Here is a 16,260-nt window from a genome sequence, read left to right as displayed (position 1 = left end):
GAATATAAGTCTTTGCACAAGGAAAATCCATTCGAAAGCTCAGACAACTGCATGCGTTTTAGGTAGCTTCCACAATTCCAATCATTTCTGGAGTACAGGGTGAGTAAGACTGATGTGGACCCGAAATAAAGAAAATATAAAAAATATGTAGCAATTATCAAAACTAGTGCAAATGAGATATAAAGGCATGTATATCCATTGTACCATTTTGAAGAAAAGTGTTAGCAAAGAACACACGCTAAAAACACTCTGACCACGGTTCCATGGTTCAACAAGTTTATTGAAATCGCGTTCTTATGTGAAGCAAATAAAAACCTAGGCACGGAGACTGACTCACTTGAAGTTATTGAAAATGGCATAAATCCTCACCACAGCCACTTATTTAAAACATTTAAAATTCCCGTGGAAGACAAAGTATTAGCCATTCATAGGAAACACTCTATTTGCCATCAAAAAAGGTGAACTTTGGCCCAGATCATTCTGCCTCGCCCTGTACCAGTATGTTTCAAGAGTGTAGTTTCCAGTGTTGTAGTCGAGGCCACAACCTCCGAGGCCGAGGCCGAGGCCAAGGCTGAGACCACAACCGCGAGGCCAAGGCCAAGGCCGAGGCCACCACCTCCGAGGCCAAGGCCGAGGCCCAGGCCAGCTATCAAAACACGTAATAAAATAAAAATCATAACAAGGCTAAGATTATTTTGGAGTTTTAACATCTTTTTAGTTGAATTCACTGAGTTTTGGAGTGCCTGGCTTACAAATTTGCAACTTGCAATGGGTTTCCTCTGTAGGGAGTCCGGCGAATTTTATTTTTTAAAGAAAGAAATCTCAAGTTTTGTATCACTGAAAGCACATTACACAACAAAATCAATGGCGTTTGAATCAGGCTCATAGGAGTTTGCCCCTGGAGATACAACAATTTAAATGGCCAAATTTTGAGTTTCTATTCTGTAAGATTTACATCATTTACTTTTAGCATGTTTTATAAATCTTATTTTCAAAACCTATCAAAATGCTTAATATCATAGGAATCCCCATTAAATAAACAACAACTTGATTTTTGAACCAGGTTTTTACCACTCATAATCAAAAAGTTACGACCCCCCGACCTTCGCACTGTCCAGGCGCGCGCCGAGCAAACACCGCGATGCGACCAGACAATGCCAGACGGCCCGCCGTTACGCACGGGCAAAGCATAGTTCCAATCTCGCTCCACACAACGGGATAAGTGTCCACGCATTATCACTGTTAATACCGCGGTACCAGACAAAGTCTGGCAATGGCCAATCCCGCTCCAAACAACACGGCAACACGGAACATGCGTGCATGATATCACTCAGTTCATCAAAATGACCATGAATTCTCGGATCATCCGATTTGAATCCAATGGCTTCGAAGAATTTTAAGATCATGGCAAGAGGTAGGGAGTCCAGAGGTTTTGGCCGTATATCTGTAACCACGCAAAATTAGTCAATTTCAAACCATGCTTATACATGTAATAAGTATAAACATGGCTCTAAAAATACCAAAAAAGTATCCTGGTACCACGAGGAATACTGACTCCTATTATTAAAACATTCATTCAGAACTTTGCAATAATTTGGATGGAAAAACGAATTATGAAATCGCGCTTTCCATATCGACCATTTGCGCCAAACATTACCGTGTGAGCCGGAACTTTCATTTAAATCACCGTGTAAAAATAAAATCTACTTGATAAATCGTAATTGTTTTTATCATATCTTTATGAAAAAAAAAATGGTACGGACTAGTACACTCGATCGTACCCAGAAAGTTCAGACCTTTACTGAAACAGTGGCCTATAAAAAGAAATGATTAAGCTTGCCGCACCTTGCCGCAAATCATTTTTAAAGGTCGGGGAACAGAGGCGAAACGAGAAAATTTTGTACAACACTGCAACCAGACTAGTGTACTTCCACATGTTATTGTACGCAAATGGATGTCTGGCACGCGGTAACAGTTATAACGCTTGCACACACGTGGAAAGCTGAAGCGCAGGCTAGGCGAAGATGCTACGTGCGTGAGTACGTTCAATGCAACCATTTCCAGTTTATTCGTGCGTACATTGTATATGCGTTCGTTTCACGGAACCCACTGCGGCAGAATCTCGAGGGTTTGATACGGTAAAAAATTAAAATTAATTAGAATAGAAAACACATAAAAATGGGCGGCCTCGACCGATTCGCCGAGGCCGGAAGGCCGAGGCCGGCCTCGAGACCTCCAAAACTGGTAGTTTCTCCCTTGAAAGTATTGAATTCGGAATATCGACGATTTTACCAATCAAAATCAAAAGCTCACACAGTTGTAAAAGAAAAGCCCTTGAGTTTGCTATGGTTTCCGTCTAAATGGTCCAGAATAGTGTCACACAAATATCATTTTGACCCGGGAAAGTGTCAACTTTGACCCTGAACAGTGTCATGCAAATAAGAAGCCGGATTCCAGGTCAATCTGAACAGGGACTCTTTAAAGTGACGTCGTAAGCTATCCTAATGAACTGTGAGTTATTCCATCCACTATTGCTTTTACAGAATTCTTACCAAGTGTGAGTAGGTAGGATCCTGGCTCCCATCCTTCCAGAAACCACTGACCTCCTGGCTGGTAAGGAACAGAAGAAACAACACTCCCAGAAACATGATGGCAACTGACGAACACTAGTCCTGCCAAGAGTAATATGCTTGTACGTGGCTGATCAGCCTCGGAATTAATTGTATAATTGTATACAGACGAGGGCAATAAGTGGTCTGTAAATTGGGATTGTAAACTTTAATGAGACGTAAATGCAAACCGACGCGCAGGTTAGGCTTAATGAATGCATGATCAGTCGCAGAATATAGACGAAGACAACATCTGGCAGTCTGGTTTGTAAATGTGACCCGCTCTGCAAAAATGAGTCACGTGTCTCCAAAGCCACTTTTGAGCTAAAGGTCTTTGAAAGAATGTTGCACAGTGTTTAAGCAATTGGAATCCTCAACATTTTAAATTCTACACAATGTCTATTTTCATCAACCCATTATGTACAGAACGCTCCTAATTCAAAAGTTAACATAATTGAATACTTGGTGTGTGTCCATTTTTTCGTTCGACGTCTCACTTGAAAGCACATAACTATTGTAAAGCTAGAAAAATAGCAATTCAATTCGACAAATCTATTTTTCAAGGTGAAACACCCCCCAAAAAGCACTTATATACCAACTTTAATTCTTCGTCAAAATCAGATAATTATCTTACTGTCTTGTTAATTTAAAAGAATAAAAATAACATTATTTCCTTCAGTTATTGATGTGCTCAGTCTACCGTTCGACTTTATGGCTCATTTCTTTGGATAGGTTTTAAAATTTAGAAAACGTTCAGTGTTTATTTTCACATGTTCTGTGTGTGATGATCCTGATGGATTCAAAGTGGCACTAATGGTTTGCATCTGGGGATTATTTTGGTAGAAAGCCGGCAAAAATGTAAGCCTGCGTGAATGTATAATACAAGAAAACATACGTAAATAAGCTTTTCCGTCATCAGCATGCGCAGTGTAGCAAAGCTGGCACGTGGTTCCGGCGTCGTTGCATGTCAGGTTCTTCTGATAGAAACCCTGTTTGTTCAGAAATAAATACGAAGATAGTGTTATTGCAATGAGGCGTAGATCCTACGTTTTCCCACTTTACAAAATATTGTGGGTAAGTCACAGACATTTTGCTGTACCCAGAGACGAGCCTATCCTCAATGACTAACTGACTGACTGACTGAGTTTTGACTGTCACTTGTGAATTGAATAGTCTGGCCTAGCTTTACTATAACAGATTTTTGAAGTGTTTGTTCATACTCTTTTCGGATTTCAATGAAAACGGCCAAACACGCCTAGGCGCTCAACTTAAGAATCATCACTCGTGAGCATTTCGGAGAAGGATAAAGTGGCAGGTCTTCGGACAAGGAAAACACTTTTGAAAGACAATAGCGACTAAATTCCAATCATATCAGGAATTTAATTCATGTATTTATAAACCAGCTTGTTTTTTTGACAATGTTGTTGCAAGAGTGCAGCTTCTGCCTCACTGGTATTAAATTCGGAATTTTACAAATCAAAGTAAAAAGTCGTTAAAGAAAAACCCCTTATTTTGCTAATGTTTCCGGCAAAATGGTCGGGAATAGTGTCACACAAAAGGGTCAATTTTGAACCTAAAAAGTGCCATGCAAAATAGAAGCCAGATTTCAGGTCAACCTGACTAGAAACAGAACTTCAATCATCCACTCTTCCTTTTACGGTAGCTGGAATTGTGAAGGCAGTTCTGATTTACTTTAGACTTGACTTGTGGAGGGCTTATGCTGGACTCGACTACATAATTCTTATCAAGTGTGAGTAGGTAGGATCCTAGCTCCCATTCTTCCAGAAACCACTGACCTCCTGGCTGGTAAGGAACAGAAGAAACAACACTCCTAGCAACATGATGGCAACTGAGGAACCCTAGTCCTGCCGAGAGTAATGTGCTTGTACGTGGCTGATCAGTCGCGGAATTAATAATTATATACAGACAAAGGCAACATTTGGCCAACATATTGGGATTGTTAACTTTAATGAGACGTAAATGCAAACCGACGCGCAGGTTAGGCTTAATGAATGCACACGATTAAATTTTATTGCAATTTGTTTGAATATGTTAAACCGACCGACGTTCATTCCAAACCTTCACAAATAAATAAGGATACATTGTTTTGCAGTAGTTACAATATTTGTCCCCCAATATGTCTTACACATAGTTCGCCTATTCGTCTCTAAGATATCTTGGGATATCAAAAATTAACTTCGCGGTATTAAACGATGAAAATAAAACATGTAAATAAAGGTAACTACATTAAATAATGGGAAATCTTCGTGAGCGTCTCCCCCAAATAAATATATAATGGCGACGGAGTTCCCCCAGCTATCACCGGATGAATAAAACAAAATGCAAAAGTTTACAGTTAGAAATGGTGGAGTTTTGGCTAGTAACCTGCTTTTATTAGCCAGACTACTGAGCAGCGCCGTGAAATTGGCCTCTGGTTTGCTGATATAGCCTTGATTAGAATATAATGTATTTTTTTTAAATCAATGTTGGAGATGAAATATCTATGGGTTGTGCACGCAGCTGTGCTTTGGGACAATTATGTTCAGGTTTGTCCTATTGACTTATATGTCGTGCGTGTCCACTGCCCAAATCAATGTTTGTCATGGTTTTCAAATTACGAAGAAGCCCAGCATATCCCAACAAAACCCATCCAAACCAATTAACCTAGCCCATCCTAACCCAAACCAAGCCAACTCAAAGCAAAACCAAATCAAGACTAAATACTCAAGACAAATACAAAATCACAGAAAGGCACCATTTTCAGTTATTGTTATGGTGGTGTTTTCTTTTGACGTATTTATCAGAAATAGTTTACCACAAATTGCTTAGATTACGCTTTTGGACCTTATCGATCATTTTACATAATGCATTTACGCACCTCGTTTTATATCTATGTCGTTGCAGTAAAGTATAAACAGTGAATTTTTGCAAAACGATCCGAAATATTTGTAATGATTGTTAACTGAACATATTTCCGCATTAAAAAAAAAAAATATATTAGACATAGCCATATACACGGAAAAAAGAAATTGCTGACAACCAGGTATGTAGTCGAATCAGTCACAAGTTAATTAGACTTTCATTCACAAATCCAGTCAAAAGTAACGGTGGATGAACACTAACAGCTCATTTGCATAGCTTGTGAGTCGGATTGGCACGGATAACTTGTGACGGACTTGCAAGGACTTGTGCTGGACTCGACTACATTCCTGCTGACAACAATGATAAATAACCTCAGTGGGGTCAAAAACACCAGCTTTGGATTATTTACACATATCTACTGAATACAGGTTAAACTGTTTTTACGCAAGATTTGCTTTTTCCCCTGATAACTCATGGTCGAGTGATAACATACACATGTTCAAACTGTGAATTTAATAGAATCTTGATAAATGTGTTAGGGAATGTGGAAATAAGGTAGCTACGTACAAGCCAGTAGTTATTGGGGTAAACCTTCTTTTTTTTAATGGATTATAACGACATATATTTAAAACTGTTCCAAGTATTGGATTTCGTATGAAACACAGATTGTCAGTTGTGCATAAGATGGTTTATGCTAATTACATGAAACTTTAATGCACTATTGTATTGCTAATAACACCTTTCTGAGCATTTCCGTTTTTATATACATAAGCAGTTCGTTTTCCTTTATATTTCGCTTCTAGAAAAGTTAATGATGGATCGTGAGACATCACTTTTTTTCCCGCTCAAATTCTGATTTAGACAAGAAATCATTGTATTCACATGACCTTTTCATTCATGTTACAATCGTTTTGCATGGCTACGGTCGATTTGGATGTACATATACAAGAGTTTTACCACAACTTTTCGTATGTTTTTAACTGCGGTAGATGCCGTTTTGCCAACACATCCAACGATATCTTTATTCTCTTAAATCAAGTATTTCCTTAGTAATCGACCAACACTTCCAAAACGACCTGCATGCATACAAACAAGTCGAAGTGAAAGACCATTGAACCAATTCAAATGTCAATTTTTTTCACTTACAAACAATCGATGCAATTTCAAGTCGAAATTACCTGTCAATTTCTACTGCACAAAGAATGCTCCACAAATTACTACAAAATTATCGCTCAAAGCATTTATTTACAGATTTTCTGGTTCCTTGAGTTATGTGATGAAACTACCCAGCTCTCCATTTGTTGACCTCCATGAGAGAGAAATTTGTAATCGAAATAATTTTCAGAAAAGTGTACGAAGTAAAGTAGCGAAGTTAAGTAGACCGCTGGCCACGCGATCTTGTAAGACTGACAGAAAATTCAAATTTTCTTTAAAAAAAAAAGGAACACAAGATCCATGCAGTCACTATAATTAAAAAAAACAAACAACCAAGTGAGCTATTTTATAACAAAATGTCATTTTCGTTTTCTTGGATTTGTTTTTTAATTAGCTCTTGGTGAAATAACTACACTACATCTCTTGTATGCATAATTTGTCTCGTCTGTAATATCGCTCATTTTCTGTTTACGATCACCATAGCGACGGATGAGCCACAATCAATGAACATTCACCGAGAAATATGTTCCTGTCGTGACATGGGCGTCACATTCAGACCGCAACTTGAATGTGGAAGAGTTCTCATTTAAGGTGAGATTAAACATCCATACATCTTTAGCTACAAGTAACCGTTGGCGACGATGCGTGTCTTCAAACTTTTAATTATGTGTTTGGTGTCTGAATTCAACAATTCAGAAAAAAATAATAACGCTTCGTGTTTAGAATTCGTCAGTGGTAAGTTGAAGAAAGGAACGGATACATACGGGAGACAAAATTAGGACATCATTCAACATGCACGTTGTCAGTCCTTAGTTACTTATTTGTTTTGTTTATCTTTATGTATTTAATGAAAAGGTCGTCATCAGGCCTTATACAAGCGTGCATAAACAGACCCAAAGGCGGGCATTGGAAGGGCGGTTTAATGCTGGATGACATCGTCGGCATCACACTTTGTGATATATCTTAACTGAGTACCGGTCAGCCACTGCCAGCTGCTGCCCGTCAGCTGTGAATGTGATTCCATAGGGGTCATACAGACCCTGGGCCACGCAGCTGACAAACTGACCTGTACAGTTATAGTGGTGTATGTGACCGGTCTTGATGTACCCTGTGTCCGCTGCAATGTAGATACCCGAGCTTTTGCTGCAAACACCCTTGCAGTATTTCACCGGTTTTCCGTCGATGGTTGGCCGGATTGTGTTTACAGTCACAGCGTTGCCATTAGAAACCTCCACTATCTCCACTAGTCCCTGCTTCCAATCACTGATCACAATCCAACCATTGCTCAGTACAACCAAGAAGCCAGGTCGTATCTTTACTGGCATGGTATGTAGAATATCACCATCCCTGGGATCGAGCTCAATCAATACCTTTTTCTTCAGACCCGCTATGATGTTACCATTTGGCATGATTGCTACGCTTAACAGGCTATTGTCTGCGTTGCCAACCTCCGGCACGACGTGGAAGTCACACTTGTGCGTAGTGTCTCTATGGTAAACCATCATCTTGTCGGAATGAGCACACACCCACTGATTCGATACAACAACGACGTCATCTGGAAAACAAAACAAAATTGAATGAAATGATCAGATAACTGAAAGTATTTCGATTTAACTCTTGTGAAAAAAAAATCATTCAAATAATTAACAGAAATATCTGACTGTTTGATGGTCAAGTGATTGTGATCCTCCACACCAAACCTTTTCATGTTCAATTCACTCGAAGCAGTTTTGTTTTTAAACGCAAATGCAACGTGCACGAATGAGTGTGTATAATAACTATAGGTTTTGATTAAAAATCTTTTGATTCGTCAAGAATGGCCATCATAAACTGGGAATGTTACATGGGATTAGGAATTATGATGTTCAAGTATTCAAGCGGTTTTTTTCTCTAGCATCGTTTTGAAATGCTTCATTAGGGTGTAGAAAAAGAAAATGTATCAGCACACCTTCTGGCACCAGGGGGCGCTCCTTGCTTGGGACATTTTTAACAGTAAAAACACATTTCAAAGAGTGAGTTGGGTGCTGTTCACCTTTGTAGGTAAACATGTATTTCACTTACCCCGATTTGTTTGTGGGTTGCTTTCGTAGGACAATACGAAATTAGGATACGGACATTATTTTTAATTTGAAGGGCAAACAGGGCTAACAAAGAGGTAGAGAAAAAATAGCTTGGTGGGATGGTAAATAGCAACTACAAAGCAACTTCAGGAACAACTGTGATTTGAAACAGGAGAGAATCGGGAATCCTGAAACTGATTTTGTATAATGTCTATGATTAATGGAAGGCATTGGGGATGATTTAAAGTACCATTTTTTGTTTCTGTTTCATTAGCTTTTTGAAATTTAAATTTCATAGCAATTTATTTGAGAGAAAGAACTAGGGAATAGAGGACGCGGATAACATTTTTAATCGCTGTATAAAACGGAACGAGAAAATAATATAAAATCCAATAGGTCAATATATTTTCATTGCAGGTTAAATGTGATAAGAAATTAAAATGTATGCACACAAATTACTTACTTGTCAATTTCTTTACATTGAACATTACAATGTGCACTAACAACTCACTTGCAACGACTTGAATGGTGTTCTTGGTTTGTCCCTGGTGGTTGCAGATTACAACTCGTTTGTTCTTGCAGTCAGCCACAGCAATCTCGTCAGGGTCAGCAGCAACAGCAATGCCTCTGGCTAATTCAAACTCCCCTTCACCACTCCCCTGCTTGCCCAATTTATGCTGCAGTTCCCACTTGTCCCCTTCTTGCTCCACCTTGCCCAGATCGATTACACCAGCTGTCTGACTCCTCTTGAACCTCAGATACCAAAGTTTGTGGGGATACTGTGCCAGATGCTGACTGCTCAGCTTTGTCAAATCTTTACTGATCACGGGATAGAGTGAAATAAGGTTGCAGTCTGATGCATTACTCGTTACGTCCTTACCGGTGCTATGGGAATGCCTCTTTCTATGCAGCATGTCACTCAGTGTCTTCTCGTGCTCATCCAGTCCCTTACTTTGTTCCAGTTCGTGGGTAGTGATTTCATCAAGAAGTCGTTTCTCTTCAGCTTTGACCTTCGCTATGACCTCAGCAGCTTTGTCCTGCACCCCCTTTCTAGCCTTCGCCATGTTGTCCTTGACTGTCATCTTAGCTTCAATAGTGTCCTGCAGACACAACTCAAGGCCTTGTATGTCTTTACCCAAAGCAGAGAAAGCATTCCTCAGTGACTGTCTGTAGTCTTTTGAAGCCGTGCCGGTGTCAGTGATGTCATGTTTAGCAGTGGGATGACCCACAACTGTGCAGACTTGGCAGATCAGCTCATCACATGTCTTGCAATAGAATTTCACGCTCTCTTTGTGATTGTTGCATTTGTACTGATCCGGTTGTTTAGTCACCTTCACCTTCCCCTGACGAATGTCATCCAAAGTTGCTACTGCATGCTTTGCCGACACTGGAAACCGTAAGTGTGTCTTGCGGCAGGGGGTACAGATATTCTTTCCACAGTCGAAACAGTGATGCAAAGGCTCGTTATCCTCATCGCATGTCTCACAGAGAAGCTTCGAGTCTCCTGAGCATGCTACCTTCTCCTGTAATTCAAATTCTGCAATCATACCAACCAAATGGAAGTTGGTCTTGAGGCCCTGGATGCCAGTCTGTGGAAGTACCGTCTCCTGACGACACATAGGGCAAGGGATTTGTGGAGCTCCTCCGTATGTGCCATCACGGTACTTTACAAGACACTCCTCACAGAAGCTGTGAAGGCAGTTCAGTACTTTCGGCTGCTTGTATTTACCTGTGCAGATGCTGCACTCAAGGTGAACGCCGATCTTCTCAAGAGCAGAGTCTAACGATGCCGCAGTAGCCATCTCTGTGAAACAAATAAATGATGCAATTCTAAATCACGATCAAATGTCGTGAAATAATGACTTTTGTATTGTGTGGTGAAAACTTTGTATATTTCTTAGGGCAGTATATTAAATGATTTAAATTTTGCAACTTCCTCTTTTACAAGCGCAGCTTTAGCACCAAAAACGGTGCTTGAAATCAACGGGACTCGTCCCATTCCGTACACGAAAGACTAAATTAATGGCGATGTAACCTTAAGATAAAACATGTTTTAAAGGGGTTGTTTTCTTAATTAGTTATACTGACGAGGACATGTTCTTGAATACAGTGGAACGCCGCTATACCAAACACCGATATACGGTATATGCCCTCGTACATCTCCTCGTTGTGTTCTGCCATATCTTGTTTTTAGGTTTTAGTCAGTTTTGTGATTGAAGTCTCACAAGCTATCGTGAGCCTCGACGATGATAATGACATTGAATGAGACATTAACCCCCAAACGGACCATTATTTAGTAATTGAATTAACTATTATTATTATTGCTGCCGGACAATAATTCCGTTTTTGTGGGTATAGGCTGTTTCCCGCCCCACAATCGACGACGACGACAACGAATTTGATGAGAAGCACGGACGGGGACCAGAGCTAAAGCCCCTGTCACACTTTTGCGTATCCTAATTCCTTATGAGTTCCTTATCAACATTTTTCAATACGCAGCCGTACGCTCAAAACGTCGAATTTTTTTGATTACTTTGACTTATGTGCAACGCACATCTAGCGTACAAGTAACGAATTTAGCGCATCCATTGCGTATGAGATGCGTATGAGTTAAGTATGCAGTGCACAACATTATTTTTCGGGCTGCGAATAGGTCAGTATGCAGTGCGCATGCCGAGCGTATTCTGGACGCACCCGACTTATGCCGACCGCATGCCTGACGCAATACGTCGGCATTCGCTATGAGTTCGTTCAGCGTGCGTTGTATCTGCGCTGCAAGTACGCTATGTATACGTCCAATATAGGCGGCTCATATGCTGACGGGGTGCGTGCCGGGAGGTCAGCGTATTACCGCGTATGAACCACTGATCTCTATATAAAGACTGGATAGCGGATATGCATACAACATTCACACAGTAGACTTTGCATATTGACCAATTCGCCCCCGGTCTCACGAAGATGGCCGCGTATAATACGAACGTTCTACGCGTAAATACGCGCGCGTTGTATCAACAGTTGACGCGCATTTTGGTCACGTACACATATTATGATGTTCTAAATGGAACACATTTCCGTAGTGATTATTATTTCAAAAACGCCGGAAAAGTGATTTGCGGCATAATATAAAAGTAACCACTACGTTAGAAAAATTGTAGTTAACCTTGGTCAGTTGGTCAGTGGTGGTGGCCAAAATATAAGTCAAGTGAGCCGCGACGTTACAAAAGAAATCAAGCTGTCTATAAAAACGACAACTTGTCATTTGTAGATCACCAGCCGGTCTCACCAATATGGCGTCAAATTCGTACATTGTGCGGCTCTGTATTAGCTATCCAGTCTTTATATAGAGATCAGTGGTATGAACCGCTAAATCCCCCACGAACACATAGCGCACTCGTACCGCGCACGACCGATGCGGGACCGATGCATTGCGTATTTATAACTTATGACCTGCGTAACAGCGTACGCAGCGTAGTTTTGTGCATGCCCAAAACTATCCGGCGTACTGGGCCGTACCATGCGTATGCCTGCGTACATAAAACTTACACAAAACGATAGAGATGCATATGAGGTGCGTATTGTGCGTACGACTGCGTATGAAAAAAATGTCAATGCGCAACTCATAAGGAATTAGGATACGCAGAAGTGTGACAGGGCCCTAACGGGTGGTTTGTACAGACAAATCACGCGCACTGATAAAGCAAATACTATCTATGCATAATCTGAAGTGAAGTACTTTGTTTGTTACTGTGTTGTATTTACTCAGTGGCAAATAAGCGTACTGATCGTGTATTTTGGACCTGGGTGTGAAATTTTTGATTTATGTGACGTTATTCTCGGGGCTCATCCGGGTCGCGATGTTTTGCCCCCAAACGACATAACAAAATTGGGTGTACGCTTTGAGGTTTTGGACTTTACTTCCCGCGCCACAATCAATATCGATGATATGCAGACTTTTCCTAACTGTTGGCGGGAGGTCAATAGTGAAAATCTGAAGGGTGTTCATAGTTGCCAAGGTAACTGATTACAAATCACTAATTATTGAAACCACTGATATGTTCTTTATTAAAAAAAAACCACAGAAATATACATGAGTGTTAGAACCATGTATTTATTCTGCCCAAACCTATCACATATACGCACTTAAATGACCATCTACAATGAATGCTACTACACGTTTTAGGGTTACTTTTTGACACTTATTGTTTGCTGTCTTTATGCAAATCGTTGTTAGTTGAGAGAGTAGACTAAGGGGCCATTCAGAATTTTCAATGTTTTAAAATTTCGATCTTTTTTTTAAATTGTGGGTGGGTGGGTCAAGCTAAATAATTGAAAATCGAAATTCACTTTCCATGGAAAAAAGATAAAAAAAGAAGAAGAAAGATAGATCTTTTGACTTGCCTGAACAACGCGCAAGCGTTCCGATATCGCAATGCGTGTTTCTTTTCCTACTTGGTCCCCTGTATGTACTGTACCAACCTCGACCCCAGGGTGTCGAGCAGTACGCGCCCATCACTAACTGCTCTCTCACCCTGGTATTGGATCATTTGCATGTGCAAGATTTTGGAACACGTATGCAAATGAGGAATAGTCTGATGCCTGCATGTGCGTTACATTATCGTTTGTTTTTGTATGCGGTGTCTGGGGTAAAAACAGAGTCAATTCGTCGCAGCGCGAGCACAGCGTGAGTTACGAAAACGCGATTTATTTAATTAAACTGTTACGATCTTATCGACACAACATGCAGTATCACATTTCATATTAATATGAACAAATTGGAAAAGGAAAGGAATGTTTTTGAGAAGGTGTGGACGAATGATCGTGAAAACACGTGTTGTGAATAACAACACCAAGTACACGATAAAAATCCATTACTAGCCAATTGCGATATCGAATCAGGATACAGGAAGAAAGTTTACTATCCAGGGTTTACTATTGGAAATACGGTTGGAAATAGAGTAAGCACTGGGGACGAGGTTGGTACTGTACATGTACGTCATGTACATGTATATAGACCCACTGTGGCATGAGAGGGAGGTGGTTTTTCAGTAGACTTGGATGCCGGGCGTTTCTAGCGGTTAGGTAGTCTGGTTCCCAGACCAAAAGATTCTGACTATTCCTGATGAATCTTAGGTCAGGTAGCCTCCGGTAATACATTGTATTACAATTTATGTCACGTGACTAAAACGGGAGGAATTCCTCCTTTTTCCGAAAATTTCCGAAGTTTGCCGAATTCGTTTCGTCGACAATCGGATAGCACCCGAGTATTTCCGAGTATAATATAGGTTAGTTAACTAATAATTGCTTATTTTTAATTTTTTTTTAAATGAGTTGATAATTAATTTCATTGCTTTCATTTAGAAAACTTGAAATTTGACGTTACGACCGTTACCGAGATTTTCCAAAACTCGGTCTTCATTCGGCTCCGCCTGCTAACAGTGCTATTTGGGTGCCTTATTTTGAAGATTCAAGATCAACATTAATCAATGTTATCTTACAGAAACATCAAACTGTATTATCATGAATGTATGATATTACGAAGCAAGTGATTTATTTAAAAATTTGATCAAACATTAAAAGCTAAAAGTGATAAAGCGAAATCGGAAACGAAGCCGAGCTTTGAAAAAGGGCCATCAATGTCGTCATGTTTATTTTTAGCCAAGGAGACTGCCTGACCTACAATTTAGACGTGAGCGTCGGGAATAATTGTCAGGTCTGGGAACCAGACTAGCGGTTAGGCCGTGCAGAGGCAGCAGGGTACAAGGTGTACTAGATCGGCTCTATAACACGCCGCGGGTGTCGATTACCAATCGCTATAAAAACTGGACTATTCAACCACTGGACTCCAAGACTACGAGGACCGCAGCCTGTGATGTGATGACTGCCCAAACTTGATGTTTTTCTTTCGCTCGTACCCCCGCCCTGCAAACAGGGCGGGGGGTACGAGGGAATGTTTTTCTCAGCTACCTCACGTGACAGGCACAACCTCGTATGTCACATGTCATCCCCCTCATCTAGAAATAGCCCCATAAATGTGGCCAATTTACTGGACTGCCCCGGTAAATAAGCCACACTGCCATCATATACAAAAACATGTCGAACTTTGTCAAATTTTGATTTTCACATTTAGGCTTAGTTTGTAGTTTATTTTTGCTTTAGAAGCATACTCACCCCCTTTATAGGCTAATTAGAAAGTACTGCCTTTTTTCAGATGTCTATTTTTCGTAAAATTTCATGTTAAAATTTTGATATACGCAAACGTGTGCAAACGAATCTGGAAATTTCACGAAAAATAGACACGGTTTTATACATGGTGGCAGTGTAACCTTATTTACGGAGGCAGTCCAGTAAATTGGCCACATTTATGGGGCTAATCCAGAAAATGACAAAACCACGGTCATCTTTGTGGCTTCCAAGAAAACTGAAGGCCACCACTGCAAAAGAGGAAGACCGACAACTTCACGCCGTCACTGAACTAGACACACATGTACATGGGTACACATGTACATGGGTACACATGTACATGTACATGGGTATACATGTACATGCTCAATTATATGCACACTGTACATGCAAGTGCATGTACATGTAGGCTACAATACATGTTCAGTTTTTTATTAATCGAAATTAGGGGTGGGTGGGTGGGTCAAAATAATTTGGAAAAAAAGTCGAAATTTTAAAACATTGAAAATTCTAAATGGCCCCTAAAAAGAAGGGCAAGAAGTAAAGCTCTTCTGATACTATCAGGTGAAGTGGTTGTCCACCTATAGGCCCTACCCAACACGAGACAGATCACACCACAGTGACTCATAGCACAGACAATGGTTCGTAGATAGCGTCATCTCGTTGAAGTTTTTACCTCACCACTCAACGATAATCAAGTATGAATAAATAGCGTGGGCTCCACTTGACTCGTGAAACAGTTTTGAAAGTTTACTCAACTTTGATCCTTTACACACATCCAGGCTTTGGTTCCTGGATGGCAAGGAAATGTTCTTGTTCAAATAATTATTATTTTGAAAATTGCCATTTTTTTGTCTTGGGCAGGGGGACAAAGTGCCGATGGAGAATGTTTAAACAACTTTCAGTAAGATTTGAGGCTTTGCATGAGTTAGTAATGAAAGAAAGATTTGCGGAAACACCATGTGGGAATAATTTCGCAACTAAGAGAATGGTTCTGAAAAGTACCAGAGGTATAAACTCGACGTTCCGGTCAGTATGCTCTGACCACTCTCCTATAAAGACAGTCAGAGCATACTTCCCGGAACGTCGAATTTACACCGCTGGTTCTTTTTCAGAACCAATCTCTTAGTTGAGAAATTATTCCCACTTCGTGTTTCCGCAAACCTTTTTTATTTAACTACTTTCCACAACTCGTCGTTTACTGATGGATATCTAAATACCGATAAATATTCGATATATCTTTGAACCAAGTTGCCTCCCACTGGATATTGGTTAATCCTATAATTGACTATGGTCACTCAAGTCTGGTTGCCAGACCAAAACATTCTGACTAGATGAAACTTTCATCGGCATATCAAAAAATCAGTCGGATCAAAGTATATACATTTATCAGT

General features: G+C 40.2%; 1 protein-coding gene across 1 annotated transcript; it reads right to left on the bottom strand.

Moving 5' to 3' along the window:
* Positions 1-7,467: 7,467 nt before the first annotated feature.
* On the bottom strand, positions 7,468-10,488 carry LOC119735532 (E3 ubiquitin-protein ligase TRIM56-like). Its single transcript, XM_038209267.1, has 2 exons — positions 9,198-10,488; positions 7,468-8,181 (listed from the first exon to the last, which is right to left on the bottom strand). Exons 1-2 carry the CDS (start codon positions 10,486-10,488, stop codon positions 7,571-7,573), a joined length of 1,902 nt encoding a protein of 633 aa, XP_038065195.1. The 3' UTR covers positions 7,468-7,570.
* Positions 10,489-16,260: the final 5,772 nt, after the last annotated feature.

This window comes from Patiria miniata, unplaced genomic scaffold, assembly GCF_015706575.1.
Source record: "Patiria miniata isolate m_02_andy unplaced genomic scaffold, ASM1570657v1 HiC_scaffold_29, whole genome shotgun sequence".
NCBI lineage: Eukaryota > Metazoa > Echinodermata > Asteroidea > Valvatida > Asterinidae > Patiria > Patiria miniata.
The sequence above is the reverse complement of the archived record's forward strand: the minus strand, read 5'-3'. Positions and strand labels throughout refer to the sequence as shown.

Bases quoted from the DNA above. Each gene is read 5' to 3' on its own strand.
- LOC119735532 (XM_038209267.1), bottom strand. From the start codon at position 10,488: ATGGCTACTGCGGCATCGTTAGACTCTGCTCTTGAGAAGATCGGCGTT. The intron at 8,182-9,197 runs GTGAGTTGTTAG...TTTGTTTTCCAG, and splicing joins CACCATTCAAGTCGTTGCAA to ATGACGTCGTTGTTGTATCG.